At 39.7% G+C, this 20,213-nt stretch overlaps 1 protein-coding gene across 1 annotated transcript in view; it reads right to left on the bottom strand.

Moving 5' to 3' along the window:
• Window positions 1–419: 419 nt before the first annotated feature.
• Window positions 420–20,213, bottom strand: part of PLCH1 (phospholipase C eta 1) — a 191,200-nt gene continuing 171,406 nt past the window's right edge. Inside the window, exons 16-23 of the mRNA XM_047876576.1 lie at window positions 17,236–17,415; window positions 17,036–17,143; window positions 15,649–15,773; window positions 11,079–11,163; window positions 8,596–8,742; window positions 8,269–8,348; window positions 5,885–6,239; window positions 420–3,555 (exon numbers count right to left, since the gene is read on the bottom strand). Of these exons, the coding sequence (XP_047732532.1) occupies window positions 1,475–3,555; window positions 5,885–6,239; window positions 8,269–8,348; window positions 8,596–8,742; window positions 11,079–11,163; window positions 15,649–15,773; window positions 17,036–17,143; window positions 17,236–17,415 (3,161 nt within the window). The 3' untranslated portion in view covers window positions 420–1,474. The remainder of the gene's footprint in view (window positions 3,556–5,884; window positions 6,240–8,268; window positions 8,349–8,595; window positions 8,743–11,078; window positions 11,164–15,648; window positions 15,774–17,035; window positions 17,144–17,235; window positions 17,416–20,213) is intronic.

Here is a 20,213-nt window from a genome sequence, read left to right on the forward strand (position 1 = left end):
GACTTAGGGCCATCAGGGTGCGATTGCTTTTCGCCCCGCTCTTTCCCCACACAACAAAGCTTCAAGTAGTCTGATTTGCTGAACCCAGCATCTTGCCTGTCCCCACGCCCAGGGCAGGATTTGGGAAGGATTATTTTTAAACTAGCAATAGCAACACAAAATGCAAGAAACTCGTTACATTTGATTTCTTTTCAAGTTACCTTACAAATATGGTCTTTAAAGCATAATGAAAACACTCAGAGACATAAATTGCTGCTTAAACCTATCCCCTTTAGAAGCTATCTTCTGCTGTGAACAGATGAAAAGGAAAATATTTCTGAGTGCTCTGGGTCCCTTACTCAGCAGTCACATATGAGCTGCAACTGAAAAAAACACTCACCAAGTGTTTAAAAATCTGCTTTAATTATATTTCCATGAATTCCAAGAAGAACATCATTGCAGTTAATATTACAAAAAAGCAGAGAGGGACATCTGAACATGCAATAAAAAATGGATTCACAGTGAAAATAACGTATGTTGGTTCTAAAATATAGTTACGTGGCTCCGTGAAGGAAAAAGGTTTCTTCTAATTATCTATTTACTTGGATTTTATTATGAGAAAAATGTTTTTTTTTTTTTTTGCTCGACAGCTTTGGGGATGTTTTCAATCTGTGCTACAATTATTGTTAGCGTCTGACAGAAGTCCCTCGTTCTGAAAGCCATTATTTGCAGTCTATAATTTAATCAGAAAATTCAAAAGTACAACAAATAGCTTGGCAACTGTGTTCTTGTTACATACAAAGCCGTTAGCAAAAATATGTAACAAAATTTATGTAAAACAAACAATTTTGTCTCTATATACAGAAGTTTGTTTTCTCCCTCACACCCTCCCAGCCTACTCTAAAATGAGAGGGTGTGGGGGGAACAGCTACCAATCTCCTTTGAACTCTTATTCTGCCTGGGGTGGAGAAATCTTAAAAGGTAGGGTAACTCTTTCAATCTTCTTTTAGCTGAGTTATAAAAATGAGTTTGGGCTTCTCAGCGAAGAAGGAAAACTAGGAATGATGACGATAGCTTTAAAATAAAGAATGTACCCCTTTGTCCTTTGCAAAGTTTCTTAACGAACTCAGCAATTAGAGAGTAAAACTGACTACATTTGTGACTGTGATCTGAGGACACAGAGCAAAGGGGGTGGTAAAGAAACGTACACACATCATAACCCAAGCCGCTGAGAACTGTCACACCTAGGGCATGCACATATTTCTTACTGACGGCATTTACACTTCGGGGAAGAGAGATCATATGCACATGGGAAATGTCACCCCAATCTATATACAAACACATAAACAGGAGAACATGTGGAGTCAAAGGGAGACCAAAGCACAAGTTTAAAAATACATTTTAAAATCATTTCAAAGCCAAGACCGTATTTACCGAAAACTCTGACAACTCTACGGAATACCTTGTAAACACTGAAAATGCAGCTTTACGTAAGTCACAGTCTCAAAAGAAAATAAATTTCTGGTTTGTCATCACTGTTTGGCTCGGTCTGCAAAACAGAATTATCCGGACAAAACTGGTCGACGTAGCCAGGGCGCAAGGCTGCGCACGCCCCTTCAGGGATGCCGCGGCCCTCCGGGCCCCCAGCTTTGGTGCTCCTCAGATAGCCTGCGATGTAGGAGCCGGTGGAGTGCCGGTTGCCCGCAGGCAGGGGCGCTGACGGCTTGTTTCGAAGAACCACTCCTCCCGCGTGGCTGGGGTTTACACCTTTTTGCTTGTTGGCTTCCTGCTTTTCCTTGGCACGACTGGCAATATTGCGCACTCTGCTCTGACTTCTGGATGACAGCTTTCTGACCAGTGCCCTGGGGAACTGGTTGGCATCCTGCTTTGAGTAGAGCACTTGACAGCCCTCGTCCTGGTCAAAAGACACAAGCTTCCGCAGCTGCTCGGTCAGGGCGTCTATAGGCTCTAAGGACTTTGTCTTCACAGTCACACCCTTCTTGTCTCTAATGCCAGTTGTAACAAAGCTCTTACTGATACACTGGTACTTGCTTTCGAAGTTGCAGGCAATGTCCTCTGACGTTAGGTCCCCCAGACTTTTGGATTTGCAAGGACTGGGCAGCTTCAGAGCAGGCAGGGGAGGATGTGTGGGCTGCTTGGGGATGGGGGCATGCGTGGCTTCATCACTAGACAGGGGCACACAGGTCTGGTTCGTTTTTGCATCTGAATTTGAGCAGGTGTTATGCATAAAACCAGCACCCTGAAAGGCTAGACAAGAAATGCTTTGATTTTTGACATCTTGAATATTGTTGAAGATTTCAGAGACAGAAGAGTGGACAGTCTCTTTACAGTAGCCATTTCTCAAACCTCTTTGAAAATGTTCCACCACATCCTGACCGTACTTCAGTTTTAAAGGAGAATCAAGGTGACTTGTGTCCTCTCTTCTATATTCATAGGCTGTTATAGACACGTTTTCTGAGTCCTCATCCATTTCCACGAGACTGCTCTCTCCAGAATTTAAACAGAGAGTGGCATCGGCTATTACATCTTCCAGCGTTGAGTCCGTGCAAGTGGCAGGGCCGTGGTTCTTTAGCATTTCCCAGTCTTTTCCATGGTTGGGACTTTTTGGTAACTGGCAGTGAGAAGTGTTAGAGGACCCAGGCAGGCTGTTTTCCACAGCCCCCATCTTGGCCTTACCAGAAAGGTTGTCATCTGGTTTGGTTTTAGAGACAGGAGTGCAGGTAGTTTCGCAAACTGTGTGTGTGGAGTGTTTGGAAGTCTCGGGACTTGAGAAAGCAATTGGCTCAGGAGATGAGCACAGGAAGGATGACCTGGGTTTTCCCATGGAAAAGTCATGCCTGAAAGGCAATTTTCCATCCAAGGGGGGCAAGGGAGAATGACGTGACACGGCACTGGCACCATGGACGTGAGAAACAACTGTGAGGTTTGCCTCCTCACTGGCCTCCTCACACTGGCCAATCAGGGCAGAGATGGAACTGCCTGGCTCGCTCTCATTCGTTAAAGTGACATCGTCAATAAGATGGGAAATTTCACTCTCCTGCAGAACGGCAGTGGAATGTGAGTCAGGTATGTCAGAACAGAGCGTAGAGACGTCTGACAACGAAAAGGATGTTGCAGCTCGGCCCTTACCCCAGTGACCTTCCAAGTTCTTAATCTCCAAATTGCTTTGAGAGAAAATGCTTCCTGACAACGTGCTTTTCTCTTCCACAGAACCCCCCACATTGCCACTTTCCTTGGTTTTCACACCACACAGACCTTGTGCTGGAGTAATGGCAGGATCAAGAACCAAACGCTGCCGCGGGGAGAGGGATTGGCTGGGGCATTCATGTTCCCGGCAATCACTTGACACGTTTGCTTTGGCTCTCCCACCCTTAGGACCTGGCACTCCCCACGGTTCTCCCGTGATTGCCATGCTGGCAACAGACGTGGTGGAGTTGCCTTGGCTGATGTCTTTGTGTAGGAGAGCGCTAGAGGAAGAGGACAACTTTCTGTTGAAATTTGGAAAATGTTGGTCTTTTACACTTGCCTTCCCTTTTCTTCCATCCTTATCTTCTGCTGAATGAAACAAAGAACATTTTAGGTAACATGTATCACTTTTTATAGACCCTGCAAACACTCATGTTTGTCTTCAGACAGACAAATGGAGAATGCAGATCTGTTACATCGTGACAGAATATAGTTATGGATTGCAGAGGTTTGTAACAAAGTGTCTGTGTGATGAATAAATGGTAAACTATATTTATAGGAATTTCACTGAAGCTTCCCTTTGAGTATCTATTACATCAGCTAAGGATGTAATATTCATTGTCAAAAAAAATGTCAATGAGTTACCATACTTTTACAGTGAGGATTACCTTAAGTTGTTTCCTATTCAGATTTGTACTACACAGAAGCATGGCAATAAAAATAGAACAAGACAGTTCTGTTAAACAAAGTACTGTGGTACCTGCAAGCAAGATACTATAAGCTTTCAAAGTTACACATGTATTAGTAAAAATCACAAGTCATATTATTTTAAAAAACATCTTGGCAAAACAGCTACTTTAATCAGGTTCTGAAGCAGGTTAGAAGGTACAATAAATGTATTAAAATACCAGTATCTATTTGAGGTGTAAAACTAAAGACTTGGTCACCAATTCTATGCTGGTGCTAATATCTAATTTTTTGTTAATCATATTTTTGTTTTTAATACACAAATTTCATACTGCATTTTCCCCTAAAAGAGGCAGTAAAATATTGGGCACCGTATGGAAAGCTATAAAAACACAAAATTCACAATACTTTGGGCTACTCCATCATGCTTAGGATAATGCTAAGATAATATCAAATGTTCAATTATTCTTGATCTAATTAATAGCTTTTTTCAATGCTTTCAGTCGGGATATATAAAAAAGAAGAATTTATTTAACTTACCAAATACCTTCCTAACTAAAGAAAAATCCATCATAAAAAGTTTGATAAACCCAAAAATTATCAAGGAAAAAATTAAATACCCTATGATGTTACCACTCAGAGATAGCTACTGTAACCTTCTTTAGAGGGACAAAATTATATACAGAATTTTGTATTCTGCATTTCTCTACTTTTTTTTCCTCCATTATAACTTGAATCACTGCATGGCTATGTTTGTTCTATTGTTACCATAAGTCTCATACAATATACATGAAAATGACAAACCTATATAGCTGTTAAAGGGAGAATACACACATCAACTAAATATTGCTTTCTGGGTTAACCAGTATTGATTTCTATTGAGTACAGATTTATCTTCCCCCAAAATGGGGTTTTGAAATAAACTTTAAGAGATGTATTTCATCTCTTCTCTGACACTGCTCCTAGCAAAATTTCAAACCTTTAAACTCTCTTTTTCTCTTCAAATAGGCCATTCAAAAATTCATTTGTTCCCTTAGAATATCTTATGATAAAAATCCACATAAGCAAAATGAAGTTTGCGAGAAAAGAGAAGACTGAAATTAGATTGATTGATAACAGGAGTATTTTCCTAAAGTAAATAGGTATCACATCATACTTGTCTGACAGGATTCTGATTTAATTAAAACTCTTGTTGCAGAGACATCAAATGGACAGTTTTGGTGCTTAAATTACCAAGGGCGGGGGAAGGAGTCACTGACACAATTCAGGAGCTCTTTGGTACCGTGCAAAGCAGGCATCATTCTTTATCCAGTTCTTGATATGAATGAAAAAGCATTATGCTCAGATTAAGAAAATGATGGGTAATGCTTGGTCCCTATGCTTGAGGAGCCTATAACCGGACAGGAACCATGGACATGCTTCCTTCCCTGCCAGTATCCGGGGACCAAGGAAATGAGACCACAGGAAAATATCACCTGAGCTACCTCTTGAAGAAGCAAAGATTTCTCAAGTAAAGAAGATGGCTTGCTGTTAACATCTGGCTTTACTTCATTCTCCATAAACATTTCCAATCATGGAAATGTGTCATACGTTGGGGAAAGAAATGCAACTACAGTTAACCTCAGAAGAATCACTATGATTCTATTTAACCCCAGAACCATCAGTAACATTTGTACCCACTTGGTAAAACAAGATCTCTGCTCCTATTTCGCAGGTTTCACCTCCCTGCACGGCACCTCGCAGACCCACGGGCTCTGTACCATCACACCTGATCGTTCCCCTATCATTACAAACTTCGATGTTATTCTAAGGCTTTAGGTGACTAGAAAATAGCTCTCCTACCGCCCTCTTCCCAAAGTTTAAAATCCTGTCTAAAGGTAACATTAAAAATTACTTATTTTTTAGTATATTTTTACTTTGACTATAAAATGTCAACCAGGTCCTAATGGTAATCAGGGACCAGAATACGGGTTCAAAGGATTTATTCTTAGAGAAACGTAAAGCATCTTACCCAGGGAGCTTTCTTTTCCGTCAGTGTCCTTTGCTGTTTCAGATACAGGTAGGGACAAAGCCCCCAGCAGACTTTTGTCAACAGGCATAGAGACAGGGCGCTCTTGCAGACTCCGTGTGGTCCTCCTCAGGACACCATCCTGATCTCTCGCAGCCTCAGACACAGAATCCTTTATCTCTACCATTTCTTGGAAACCCATTTTGCTCTTTTTTCTGCCTTTGGCTGGAGCACTGGCGGTGCGTCGCAGAATTCTATCTCCAATTGATCGTTTCCGAACATAATGGGAATTGTTTTCTGAAGAACCGTGCCTGGGATTCTTATTGAACAATCCCTTCAGACCTTGGAGCTGTCTGTTCTGAAGACACAAAAGAATGAAGCACAAGTTAAGCAAATCCCATTGTGGCAACCGCTTGCCTTTGACATGACAGCTCCATGAAAAATGAACACAAAACAAAATTTTACAGCCATTGAAGTATATTCAAACCAAGAAAATGGCAGCTCACAGCATGTCTACACAACACCATGCAAGTCTTATTGACCTTACTTTGTGAGGAGGCAGCCTTCCATTTTCACAACCAAGCTACCCAGAAGTTTCCTACCCAGAGATGATGAGGTGATAGGAAAAGTTTCCACACTTAATAGACTGTTATGAACTTCGGCCGCCTTAAAGCAACAGATGCATGTTTCAAAGTGGTAAGCAGGAAATGGAGTGATATGAGAGAGCATGCTGCCATAACCATTTAAAAAGAAATATGTCGGCAAGAACAAAGCACCATGCTGAGAAACTACCTTTGTAGCTCCTAGAAAGTGCAATATAGTATAACTGGGGTTGAGTATTAAAGGACTCCACTGCAAGGGAAAAAAACAAAACACAACAAAACACAATTTGGGCTCATTCAAGAAAAGTGGCACAAGTAAAAACCAAGGAGAAGAATAAAAATGCTTCTATAAACCCTTTCTTCCACTTTCGGTGAGTGTTAGTCACAGGTTCATTCGTTGCTCAGCTCATCACCTCCGCATTGTGGATTATGTATCCCAACCCAAATACACCTTGAAAGTAATATATAATGTGACTTGAGGAAGACATCTATGTAGGAACATGGAAATCCTATGGAACACTTTCTTTTTCACATTTTAATTTATTTCTGGTTCAAGTTTTAAACAAATTCTGAATTTTATTGTTTCCCTCAAGCCTGATAAATGCTAGAGATCCTACTACTTTCTTAACCTGGGATTCCTAGAAATTCGAGAATCATTTTCTAACGTTTACATTTGTGTGCAATTGTGCCAGAGGAAGTATTTCAACAAACAGCATGGGCAGAAACCAAGGATTAAACACAGAACATCACAGAATAAAACTTCACTACTCTTAGAAATTACAATCCTTAGTGCCCCTCCCATACCAGCCGATGTACAGCTAAACATTATACCCTCTAATTCAGCCTGAATTGGTCCACTCCCTAGAATTTGGCTTGTAGTTATAACAGTATTAATATTAACCAACATTTTTGAACATTTACTGTATGGTAGGCAGCTTTTTAAGGATAAGGATAGCGTATTGACGAGGTAGGTACTATTTTTACCCTACATTTATAGCTGAGGAAGATAAGGCACAGAGAATATATAGAAGTCTACAGGAGACTTTCTAATAAAGAACACTGGACATTCCAAGGTGCTAGTCAATGCTCTTACAGTCCCTCCAAATCACATCTGGTCCTGGAAATTCATTCTAGTAGCCAAATCCCCAATTACTTGGCGTGCCTACAGGATAGCCCATTGATTCGTAAACCTCAAGTGAGCTGTGTACTGAAGAGAACAGCACGAGGAGAAAAATAGGTTACATTTTTATAGTCTATTTCTTAAAAGAAAGAGTCCTTATAAAGTCCTTAAATTCCCGTGGGTGGGGAGTTTTAGGTTTTCAGTTAAATACAAAGGCACCAAATGAACACCTCCTGCCTAGAACTGGCTAGAATCACAGTCTGGTTAGTACTCGTAATTCATCAAACATCTGAGACACTACATTTCCTGCTGCAGTCAGCTAGGTCCTCTTAAGTATTTAAATAAAATTTAACGTTTAACTATATATTTATTGTTTTAGTGAAACAAATGATCATTTGAGAGAATAGCAGTTTTTTCATAAGCCCAGAGAGCCCCCCTGGGTGGAAGCAATGAGTACACACCCCAGAACAATGGAAGGAACACATGTGGATCAAGATGGGACCTGATAGGATAGCACACTGGGCTCGCTAGGCTTTTCAATAGTTTTCTGCTAAAGAACAGCTTTGTCAAGATATATGTTCCTTTTAAGCAATTAGTCAAAAAATAAGTTTGTTAAGGACCGCATTGTTGTTGCATGTGGCTTTAAGCACTACAATCTTTCTCACCTTTCCATAGATTTCATTGATTGTTATGTGGACAAATATGGATGCTTCTGTCAGTCCTTCCAAATAGACATGCCGGTAGCCTGACAAAAGCAGAGAAAACAGTTTCTTTTTACTTGAACTTACATTTGGCTTTCCCATTGGTGCAACTGAATTAAGTATTTGACTTTACTATAATTCTTTACATTTCATAAAACATGTCAACACTCATATAATACATAGTGTATATATCATATATGCCATATGTTGTGTATATCACATATCATATATTAAGTTTTCCAAAGAAAACTGAATGGTCAGCCTAGAAAGGAAAAGCCAGCCTATACCTACCTGGCACTAAGCTGCTGAAGGTCACGGTTCTTTGTCCAACAAAGTCTCGTCCAATCGGATCGTGATCCCACACAAGGAACCGAACCAAAGCTATTTCTGGCATGTGTACTGTAAATGTCAGGGTTTCTTCCCATACAGGGTTAAATCCTCAGAGAAATAGGAAGAGAAAAATTAGAAAAGCAAAGGGCTTGACTAAAAATGAATTGGCAGCATCGCCTGCAAAGCAGACTGAAAATTGCTTGCAATGGTTATTAAACTCGTGAAGATGACCAAGCCACTCCAGGATGCCTTCCTGAAATAAAGCCTTGGAATTTGCCCCATTGCCAGAAAATAATTGGTAGGAAAATTGCCTTTAAATGATTACATCAATTCTAATAATCTTTGATGCCAAATTGCATTGTAGGGCAAGTTCCTTTAGGCAATTTCAGAATGCTTCAGTAAGCTCAAAAAGTACCTTTAGTAGTGGTCTAAGAATAATGTTTTAGGAAAAAAAAAGAAAAAAGGAGAAAGAAAGAAAGAAAGAAAGAAAGAAAGGGAAAGAAAAAAAAGAAAGAGAGAAAGAGAAAGAGATACTTTGCCAAATATAATCATGCTTCTCACCCACAAAAGATTCTGCTACTATAATAATCACCAGCAAACATTTTATAAGGTCCTGTGCAGGTTCCAATGCCACTGTACATATGGCATCTTACTTAATTCTTATGGCAATCCTCTACGGATGGCAAAACAGGGTTTTGGGTTTTTTTTAATTCAGAAAAAATACATACTATTTTTCAAAACTACACAACTTTTTTAAATTACACATGTTATAAATGCTTTTTTTAAGGTAAGAAATGTAAGTATTTATAAGTCATTTTGTAGTTGAGAAAATTGATATTCCGAGAAAATAATACACCTAAAGTCACACTAATTACAGAGTTGAATTAGACTACACCCTATTGTTTTCCAGTGGCTTCTCATGAAGCTACACCTTAATACATGAAAGATATATTTTCATAGCCATTGAAAATAAATAGAAAGGTATATAATTCAACTCATATTCTCAAAGTAAAAATACACTTATTTCTTGATAAAAATTTTCTCAGACAAAATAATTATATAAACTGCTAAAAATTCAAATACTCTGTAAATTTGTTTCTCTTTTCTAAAAATGCAAATAAGTTTTATCAAATACAGCAGTCAGGAGGCATCAGCCACCTGACCCTATTAAATGCCTCAGGTAAGGAAATAATTATGGACTGAAATCACTGAGATGCCCCTCCTGAACAAGAGAAGAGATTATGTTTTTGTTAACTTAGTAATGACCTCTCAATTACTTCTGAGACTGAGACTAAAACAAAAACAAAAACAAAAACCAGAAAAAAACACACCACCAATGGGCATTGGTAGGAAAATGCAATATAGGAAGTTTGCTTCCTTTAAGCATGTCATTTCCTAAAGTCATAGGCTTATGCTATTCTTGAATCCCCAAATTCCTTTCCTTAAACTAGAAAATACCTAGGGTCTCACTATGAACCTCTAATTTCCTGAATGTTTTGAGCATTGAGGTTTAGAGTTCAAGTATTAATGACTAGAGACTGAAAAAAAATAGGTATGCCACAATGTTTGTCAAATATATGAACAAACCCCATTTAAGAAGATTACCAAGGAAAAGACATGAGGCTTTGGTAAAGAAAGTTTGTTTTACATCATGACCAGAATACAAGAATGCTGCCAATAGACCAGATGCACATATCAAGAAGTCAACTTGCCAGTGCATGCTGCACTTGCCTTTAGAGTTTTACATGCTCCAGAAAAAGAATGAAAAATCATCAAGACATGTAGGCTTCATGAATGAGAGCTTTGAAGCAACTATGTCATGAAAACACAGAGGCATTTTCCTAATTTTCAACCCAGCCCTTTAAAATAACATTTATTCTCTTCATTAGGGAAAACACACACACACACACACACACACACACACACACACACACACACACACAATTTGCTTCAAAAGCAAAGAATTTAGGAGCCTAGATTACAACATCCACCAGAACATACCATGCACCAAACCCACATTTACTCAGTTTTATGTGTTTAAAAGATTTTAACATAAAATTCAGATGGCAGTTACAAATTTTAGGGATCTGTTTCTTTTCCACATAGATAAATTTTTCTTTTTCAGTACGAATTTTATTTTTAGAGCTTCTTGATAAAAAGTAAACAGATTATGAGGGAACCTGGGTGGCTCAGTCGGTTAAGCGCCCGACTTCAGCTCAGGTCAATGATCTCGCAGTTTGAGCTCCGTGTCAGGCTCTGTGCTGACAGCTCAGAGCCTCGAGCCTGCTTCTGATTCTGTTTCCCTCTCTCTCTGCACCGCAGCCACCCACCCACCCCCCGCCCCCGCCTCCACTTGCGCTCTCTCTCTCTCTCTCTCTCAAAATAAATAAATAAATAAATAACCAACCATTAAAAAAAGAAAAGCAAACTGATTATCATCTTACCATTGTCATCTACTACGCGAGTTTGATCTTTACAGCAGTCTACTGGCAATCCAATAATTTCAACTTCAACAAAAGGATCAATGATCTACGTAAATAAAGAGAGTATTATTACAACTGATACATTTCTACGTGTGTGTTAATTGAGAATATTGGCCACATTTCAACAGCAAACCATTTTATTAGGTGCTTACTAAGAAAGAGAAACTGAACGACAGATTTAGATATATGAAACATAACTAGAAGATTAAATTTTTGTTTGCCAGTATTTACTGATGCTACACAAATTTTATCCAATGAACCCACAAGTCCAGTTCAAGGTATATACCCAACAGAAATGAGACCTTTTGTCCATGCTCAGAGCAGCCATATTCATAATAGTCACACATTGGAAACAACCTACATGTGTATCATGAGTAGGAGGGATGAATTGTGGACTATTCATTTAATGACTATCATACAACAATGAAAAAGAAAAAGTTCTGGTACAGAGACATAACGTTGAGCAATTCAGACATAGAAGAGAATATACTAGGGGTGCCTAGCTGGCTCAGTTGGAAGAGCTTGCAACTCTTGATCTCAGGGTCGTGAGCTTGAGCCCCACAGTGGGTATAGAGATTACTTAAAAAATAAAATCTTAAAAAAAAAAGGAGTACATACTGTAAGAGTCCATTTACATACAAGTTGAGCATAGCACAATTAATCTGTTGTGATAGGGGTTGGTGTTTGATTTGGGGGTTGGGAATAGATATTTACTGGAAGAGTGAATAGAAGCCTTCTGGGGGGTTCTCAGATGTTCTGTCTGGATCTGGGTTGCATAAACAATAATTAATCAAGCTATCCACATTTGATTTGTGCACTTTACTGTATTTAAATCAACTGAGTACTATAATGTAACTTTAATTTTTTTTTAATGTTTATTTATTTTTGAGAGAGACAGAGAGACAGTGTGAACAGAGGAGGGCCAGAGAGAGAGGAAGACACAGAATCTGAAGTAGGCTCTGGCTCCGAGCTGTCAGCACAGAGCCTGATGAGACCATGACCTGGGCTGAAGTCAGACACTTAACTGCTCTTTTAAAGTTACATTAGGTCGGGGCGCCTGGGTGGCGCAGTCGGTTAAGCGTCCGACTTCAGCCAGGTCACGATCTCACGGTGCGTGAGGTCGAGCCCCGCGTCAGGCTCTGGGCTGATGGCTCAGAGCCTGGAGCCTGTTTCCGATTCTGTGTCTCCCTCTCTCTCTGCCCCTCCCCCGTTCATGCTCTGTCTCTCTCTGTCTCAAAAATAAATAAAAACGTTGAAAAAAAAAATTTAAAGTTACATTAGGTCAAAAAATTAAAAGACTAAGAAGGAATCAATAGAAAAACTGAATGCATAGTCTTCTTTCCCACATCCCCTATCTTCCAGAAGGGATCCTGATTTTATCATGCAAATAAGCTATTTTATCATGCAAGTTCTGGATAATGAGCAATGAAAGACTGGAACCTAAAGAGTCCAGAAAGAGCAGATCTAAAAGTGTAAAGGAGAGACTAATGAAGTCTGAGAAAACATGTTCTAGGAACTGGGGAAGTAAGGGGAATATGGTGTTTTGGGGGGAGCTTCAGGGAATAAGAGCTAGAAGAATGCTGGAAAAACATGCTGAGAAAATTGGGTGGATACACATACTTTTTGTCTATTACATAAACTCTGATGTTTATTCATTTTCAATAGGGCATTTTATGCTAGAGGTTTTTCCTTTTAATAGAACCCTGGGCTAAAACTGGACAATTGGGTAGCTCAGATTTTGGGGGGCAACTAATAAGTATGACTTCTGACTTCTGTTCATAAGGAATTCAAGAAAACCACAGACTTGAAGAGCAACTTCCTGCTTCAAAACTTGGCTCCTGTGCTGCCTTAGGCAAGTATCTTGTGCTTCAGTTTCCTCAAATGCAAACCTGAGACACCAGTGTCTGCTTCCACATACGGTAATCCAGCTGAGATGCTGGAAGAACAGAATTGGATGGTTGGCAGCAAGACTGGAAAGAGGTGTGGGAGGTAGAAGTCCGAGGAGATGGTAATATATCATATGTGGAGAGCAAAGACAGGATGAAAATTTAAGATGACAATCAGTTTTCTGAATGAAAGCAAGACTAATGGTTATTTCATTCTCAGATGGATAAACAATGTGAGAGATCATGGGTTGAGAATTCAGGGAGCCTGGATAGGGGGAAAAACTGTATCTTTATCTTATCTTTATTTTCATTAGCTTATGACTAAAGCCCAATGTAATAGTACTAGAATTGTAATTTTGTATCTGGTAGAAATCATGGATGCTTTTGTGTCCTATTACAGTTGTTGCAGAAATTTCCATGTATCATCTACATTTATCATGGCTTCAAAATTCTAATAGTTAATAAACCAACCCCTAGATCCTGCTATTTATTGCATTAATAGATATATGCACATCACAATTTATTTTTAATATTTTGATAAGTGAATTTCAATATAACTGATTTCCAGTATATCCCTACATATTTTATTTTATGCATCAAAATTATTATTCTGAGAAGGGGTCCAGATGGCCACATTATATACCAAAGGGTTCCATGGCTCAAGAAAAGTTGAAATCTCCTGATAGAGAACCTTATAAGCCAAGTTAAGGAGATTGGGTTTTATTTTAATGACCAAAAAAAACATATTTCCTCATATATATAAAAAATTACTCTAACTCCCCCACACTATATATTAGTTACAAAGGTAAAGAGATAACTAGACAATGAAAAACACCTGGAAGAAACCCCCTTATTCAAGTACTGTGATCAATCACTGAATAAAGTGACATCACACAGATCCTGATGTGATGTACTGAGAAGGACACAACATTGCCCAGGGAGTACTCCTGACAAATACATTTATGTTTATTCCATTCATGAAGAAGCAATCAGGACATTAAATTCAAATTGAAGGACATTCTAAAAATAACTGACTTGGGCATTTTGTAAAATGTCGATATCATGAAAACAAAACAAGAAAGCTGGAGGACTGCTGTAGAATTTAAAAGGACCAGAGAGGGGCACCTGGGTGTCTCAGTCAGTTAAGCCTCCGACTTCAGCTCAGGTTATGATCTCACGGTTCGTGAATTCAAGCCCCACATTGGGCTCTGTGCTGACAGCTCAGAGCCTGGAGCCTGCTTCGGATTCTGTGTCTCCCTCTCTCTCTGATCCCCCCCGCCCCTTCATGCTCTGCCTCTCTCTGTCTCTCAAAAATAAACAAACATTTAAAAATGTTGTTGTTGTTTAAAAAAAAAAAAAGGGGGGCCAGAGAGAAATAACAATTAAAAGCAATATGTGATCCTTGATTGGATCCTGAATACATAAAGAAAAAAAAGGACATAAGGACAATTTGGGGATAACTGGAGAAAACTGAATATTGATTTTATATTAGATAATATTATTGCATGAATGTTAACAGTCATGCTTTTATTATGGCTATACAGGAGAACGTTCTTATTTTTAGGAGATAAATGCTGAAGATGGTATGTATTTAGGGGTCAAAGGTCATAATGCCAACAATTTATTCTCAAATGACTGCAAAGAAATGCAAATGTGTGTATTTGCACTTGTGTGTATGTGTGTGTGTATATATATATATATATATATATACACACACACACATAAAATATACTTATGCACACATATATAAATACATTTACACATGAAAGAGAGAGAAAGGAAATGTAACAAATTTTGTAATTTTATAAGTGAATCTAGGTGCTGGAGATGTGGCATTAATTTTACTATTCCAACTTTTCTGAGGTTTAAAAATTTTCAAAATAAAAAGTTTGAGAGAAAAAGTAAGAAGTGAGTCCTCATTTTTGCAGACAGTGAAGAAGAGAAAGAAGGAAAGGAGAGGTAAGGATACATATTCTGACACTGCCCAATTACTCCCGCTGCTTAGAGGACAGAATGGCCATAGGGAGACCAGTCAGCTGGGAGGTTACCACAGCAGAACTGACAAGAGACAACGGTGGTGTGGATTAGGCTGGAGGCAACGGAGATGGAACAAATGGTCCCATATGAAGCTCCTACTTTCTGAGAAGTAGGACACGGTGCCATCTGTTGAAGATGAGAAGGAAGTGATGAGAACACAGGTTCGAGGAGAGAGAAGGCTGGAAATGGCCACTGTGGAGAATGGGAACGAAGGTTGACAAGGTGAGGTGGATGGCCGCAGGGTATCATGGGTCAGCTGAAATTTGCAACAAAGAGCTTATGGTGGAACCCAACACCAGAGCTGTGTGGTGTCCCCGGTCAACATTCAAGATCCAGGCAAAGAGCCTGGGGTGATAGACCTTCTCTGAGAAGAAGGACATGAGCATGCCTCCAAAATAGAAGGTACACTGCATTCCAGAAGGAACCATGTGTGCTTTGCCAATAAGTCAGTTGATATCTGATGAGCTGAGGTCAGTGCTCATTTGTGAACACATACACATACACACATAGAGAGAGTGAGAGAGACAGAGAATTCTGAAGATATTTCAGATACAATATAAACATAATAAAGTAATCACGTAATTAACATGTTCATACATGTGGCTTACCTCGCCTCGGTCTCCAAACATGGAGTCTGGAGGTTTGGGGAGTTGCTGTCCGCTGATCACTTTCAGGATGAGCTGCTTTTTGGGGTTGGCAGGAAGTGGATCACCAGAGAAAGGGTTGAAAGTACCTAAGCCAAATAAAGTAGAGGTTAAAATCTGAGGCTGGTAGCATGGGAAAACACACACACACACACACACACACACACACACACACACAGAGTTTAAGCATGTAGAACAAAGAAACGACAAATGCTGAATTACTACAGTGTTTTTTAGAGAAAAGAAATGATCACATAACTATCAGTGTGGCTTTTGACCGAAGGCAATGCCAGCTGGCATTTCTATAGCTGTGGTTTTTGCTAGAATCCATGCTCCCAAAGGCAAAAGAATGGGCCAATTTGAAACATCTGTGATGCAATTATCAATCATGGCATGAGGGAAGAGAAGCATGTTATTGGAATGCCAATAGTGTAGAGAAGAAGAGCAGTTATGTCAGATGTGAATAATCCCCTAACTTAAACTATCATAGGTATAGACAGTGAATATAACAAACGGAAAGAAGACCTGAAACTGAGTAAATAGAAGAGTAAGAAAACATGCAAAGCATAAAATCCAGAAGGCACATCTGTCAACGCTTTTTTACCTGAATTGTTAAAAAGCCAATTTGGAAATTTTTAAAAGAATTTTAATGAGCAGAGCCAAAAAGAAGTGTTTCTTGATCTAACGCTAAATTATCTTTTCTTTTTTGTTAGCGCTAACAAAGACTAAAAGGGCTTGATACAATTGTTTCAGGTGGTATTTTAATTTTGCTAGCAGGTTTCAGACTCACTTATACTCACAGAGTTTCTGAAAGACAGGGCTCAGACCTTAGAAGGCAGCACAATTTTATAAGTGATGCCCAGGGAGTATCACACTGGGACACTGGGTTTCAGATAATGATCCATGGCTATCCACGTCCCCCTGAACATAAAAAACCTCACAAGAGAACATTCTAAACACCATGCTACCCAAACATTAAACAGTTGTGACAATTTGCATGCCAATACCTTAACCTATCTATTTTTTTAAAAATCATGTTGCAGGGGCACCTGGGTGGCTCAGTCGGTTAAGTGGATGCCTTCGGCTCAGGTGATGATCTCATGGTTCACAGATTCGAGCCCCACATCAGGCTTTCTTTGTCAGTGCAGACCCTGCTTCCGATCCTGTTTCCCTCTCTCTCTCTCTCTGCCCCTCCCCACATGCTCTCTCTCTCTCTCTCTCAAAAGTAAATCAGTATCAAAATTTTTTTAGAAGAATCATGTTGGAGAACACTGATGTATCACATTTTGTAGAGAGTTCCTTCAATAAGGTTACCTGCATTCAGAGAGACAACCATGAAATGAACACACACCTTTGCACATTTGCTGGGGTTTGAGGACATAGCCACAATTGCCATTTGTCTTGAATTTGGCTCGATTTAACTGCATCATTCGCCCTTCAGACTGGTAGTTCAGTGCCACTGTGCAAGTTCAAAGTTTGAGAGAATTAGGCAAGACAGCAGCATAGAGTCAGGACATAACGGAGAACCGCTTCTTCCCAAGGCATACGCACCTAGCTGGCAGCCTGCGTTCCAGTACGGCAGAGGGTTGAAGTTACTGGAATCAATGCGGTAGGCAGAGGGGTAAATCCTCGTGAGCTGCTTTTGGTTATAAATCATGAACTGCTCCGATTTCTGCTGAACCACCTGATGTGCTCTTGTTTCGCTAAATGATAACACATTCCCTGTGGTTCCTGGCAGTTTTTAATAAAGGAAAAAGAAAAGTGAGAGCCCCTGCCAAGAAAACACCAGTCACCAAGGACTTTTACCTATGTCAGATTATACCCATAATAAAATGCAAAGCAAAAGAGTGAATTCAACCAGAGTAGCAGTAGCTTCTAACCAAGAAAGATCCATAAAGCCCCATTCTTTAGCCATTTTGAGGACTCTTTAGCCATTTTGAGGCCAAATCAGAGGTGCACGTCTGGCTGGCATAACTGCATGTTTCTGAGTCCCCTGTTCTCCCAGGAATTCAAAACATGTCACTAATTCATGTCTATCTGGCTAGTATGATGAGGGCTGGCACAAAAATTGCTTTTTAGGGGCATGAGTCCAACAGAGTATCTTTGCCAAAGATATAGACAGTCATGGATAAATAAAACTATGAAACTTATTCCTGACCACAGGGAGACATTCATTGAAGGCATTCATCTACAAAACATTCATGTGAAACACATATTAACGGATAGCATTCAGGGTCCAAGAAAATAAAAGGCCAATTCCAAAAAAGAAAAAAATGAGTTTTAATGTTAACTTAGATAGAATTATGAGTAGGAGTAATAGTGGAGGAAGATTTGTAAAGAGCATTATAAAAAAATAAAGTCTCAGAAACAGGAACGATCATCCACCCTCCATACATACAATGAGAAATATAAAGGGAGGAAAAAGAACAGGAAGCCTATATTAACGTTTCCTGACTATCATCAGGAGGTGTCAATCCAGGGCCAAGGTGGCTGCCAACTTGAGGGTCATGATGGAGGTAACGTCCCACCAAGCATTCAATTTCCTACCCTTTCCTCCCAATCCCATGTCTATAATGCCCCTACTACTCCTACCCCTTCACCAAACATCCACACCCTACCTCCAAAATGACCAGCCATATGTGTTCTGAAAGAAGCCAGCCTAAATAAAGAACCAAACTTGCCCAGAGCCTCATTCCCACTTCAGTGTTTACTCTGACAAGCTAAATATGTTGGAACCCAGACTGAGGGACACAGCTCATATAGCCAAGGAGCTGAACTACAGAGTCTTGCTGGGCGAGCTGGGCCAGAACCATACCCGCACTGCATGTTCAATGGAGCACACAGTTTCCCAGGGTCCCTGTTGTCCTCAGGATTGTATACCCTTAGATATTAAATGCTGGCCAAATGACTGCCAGTTACACTCCAGAGATGGAACTTGGGATGATCATGTATACAAGATAGAGGCAAAGAAATAAGAACATTGCAGTTTTTAATTAGATGATTTCCCTCATATAGACTCTTTCCTTATCACATATATTTTATTGACATACTGATTAACAAAGTTTACATATGTCAAGCATACTAAAAATAATCTTCTGCAGATTTTTTTTTCAACGTTTTTATTTTTATTTTTGGGACAGAGAGAGACAGAGCATGAACGGGGGAGGGGCAGAGAGAGAGGGAGACACAGGATCCGAAACAGGCTCCAGGCTCTGAGCCATCAGCCCAGAGCCCGACGCGGGGCTCGAACTCACGGACCGTGAGATCGTGACCTGGCTGAAGTCGGACGCTTAACCGACTGCGCCACCCAGGCGCCCCTCTTCTGCAGATTTTGATGAGCAATGCTTTAAACAAGATAGGAAGAAATACGCTCTTTTTGACAAGCCACATTCAGATGCAGAAACGCTATAATCAGTACCACTGTTTTCTATGTCTCTCCACATAAATATGTACACATTATCATTAAGATGACCTTACTAATTAGGCACATATAAATTAGCATATGAATAGATTTGAGTTGCTTTGCATTGGGATAAGACATGCATTCATTATTTAATGCTCATTTTGTGGCCACACACACACACACACAACAAAAACTCCTAACTTCAAGAGCTAAAGAGTACTCAATATTATTTTCCATTAAGCTAAGAGAATTATGATTACTTAAAGTATTTATTAGAAATTAGGGGCGCCTGGGTGGCGCAGTCGGTTAAGCGTCCGACTTCAGCCAGGTCAAGATCTCGTGGTCCGTGAGTTCGAGCCCCGCGTCGGGCTCTGGGCTGATGGCTCGGAGCCTGGAGCCTGTTTCTGATTCTGTGTCTCCCTCTCTCTCTGCCCCTCCCTTGTTCATGCTCTGTCTCTCTCTGTCCCAAAAATAAATAAATAAAAAACGTTGAAAACATTAAAAAAAAAAGAAATTATATTCCTCTAGGGGCACCTGGGTGGCTCAGTCGATTAAGTGTCCAATTCTTGGTTTCGTCTCAGGTCATGATCTCATAGTTTGTGAGTTCGAGCCCTGCATCGGGCACTGTGTTGACAATGCAGAGCCTGCTTGGGATTCTCTCTCTGTCCCTCTCTCTTGGCCCCTCCCTTGGTCTCTCTCTTTCTCTCTCTCAAAAATAAATAAATAAAAACTTTTTAAAAATTAAGAAAAGAAATTATATTCCTCTAAACCAAATACACCTGTAACACCATTAAACCACTCACTGAGTTTATTTTCTAGCTATGGGTGGTTATTATAAGGATGCGTTGTTCACTTGCTAAGAAAACCACAGTTTCTCATGTTCCCTCATGTGAAATTACTTTTTTTTTATTGTCACCATTTGAAGAAGGAATCAACACAAAAGGTAAGAAAATCTGTACACAGAAAAAGATACACTTGTGGAATGGGAAAAACAAAAAAGACAGATCTGAGGGAAGAATCCTGGAGGTTTGTAATGGACAGAAGACTCACCAAAATGTCATTTTTCCTTCACTAAGACTTGTTGGGAAAATGAGAGATTTTTAATTTACATTTCATTCCACTAAAA

The sequence above is a fragment of the Prionailurus viverrinus genome, chromosome C2, assembly GCF_022837055.1.
Source record: "Prionailurus viverrinus isolate Anna chromosome C2, UM_Priviv_1.0, whole genome shotgun sequence".
Classification (NCBI taxonomy): Eukaryota; Metazoa; Chordata; class Mammalia; order Carnivora; family Felidae; genus Prionailurus; species Prionailurus viverrinus.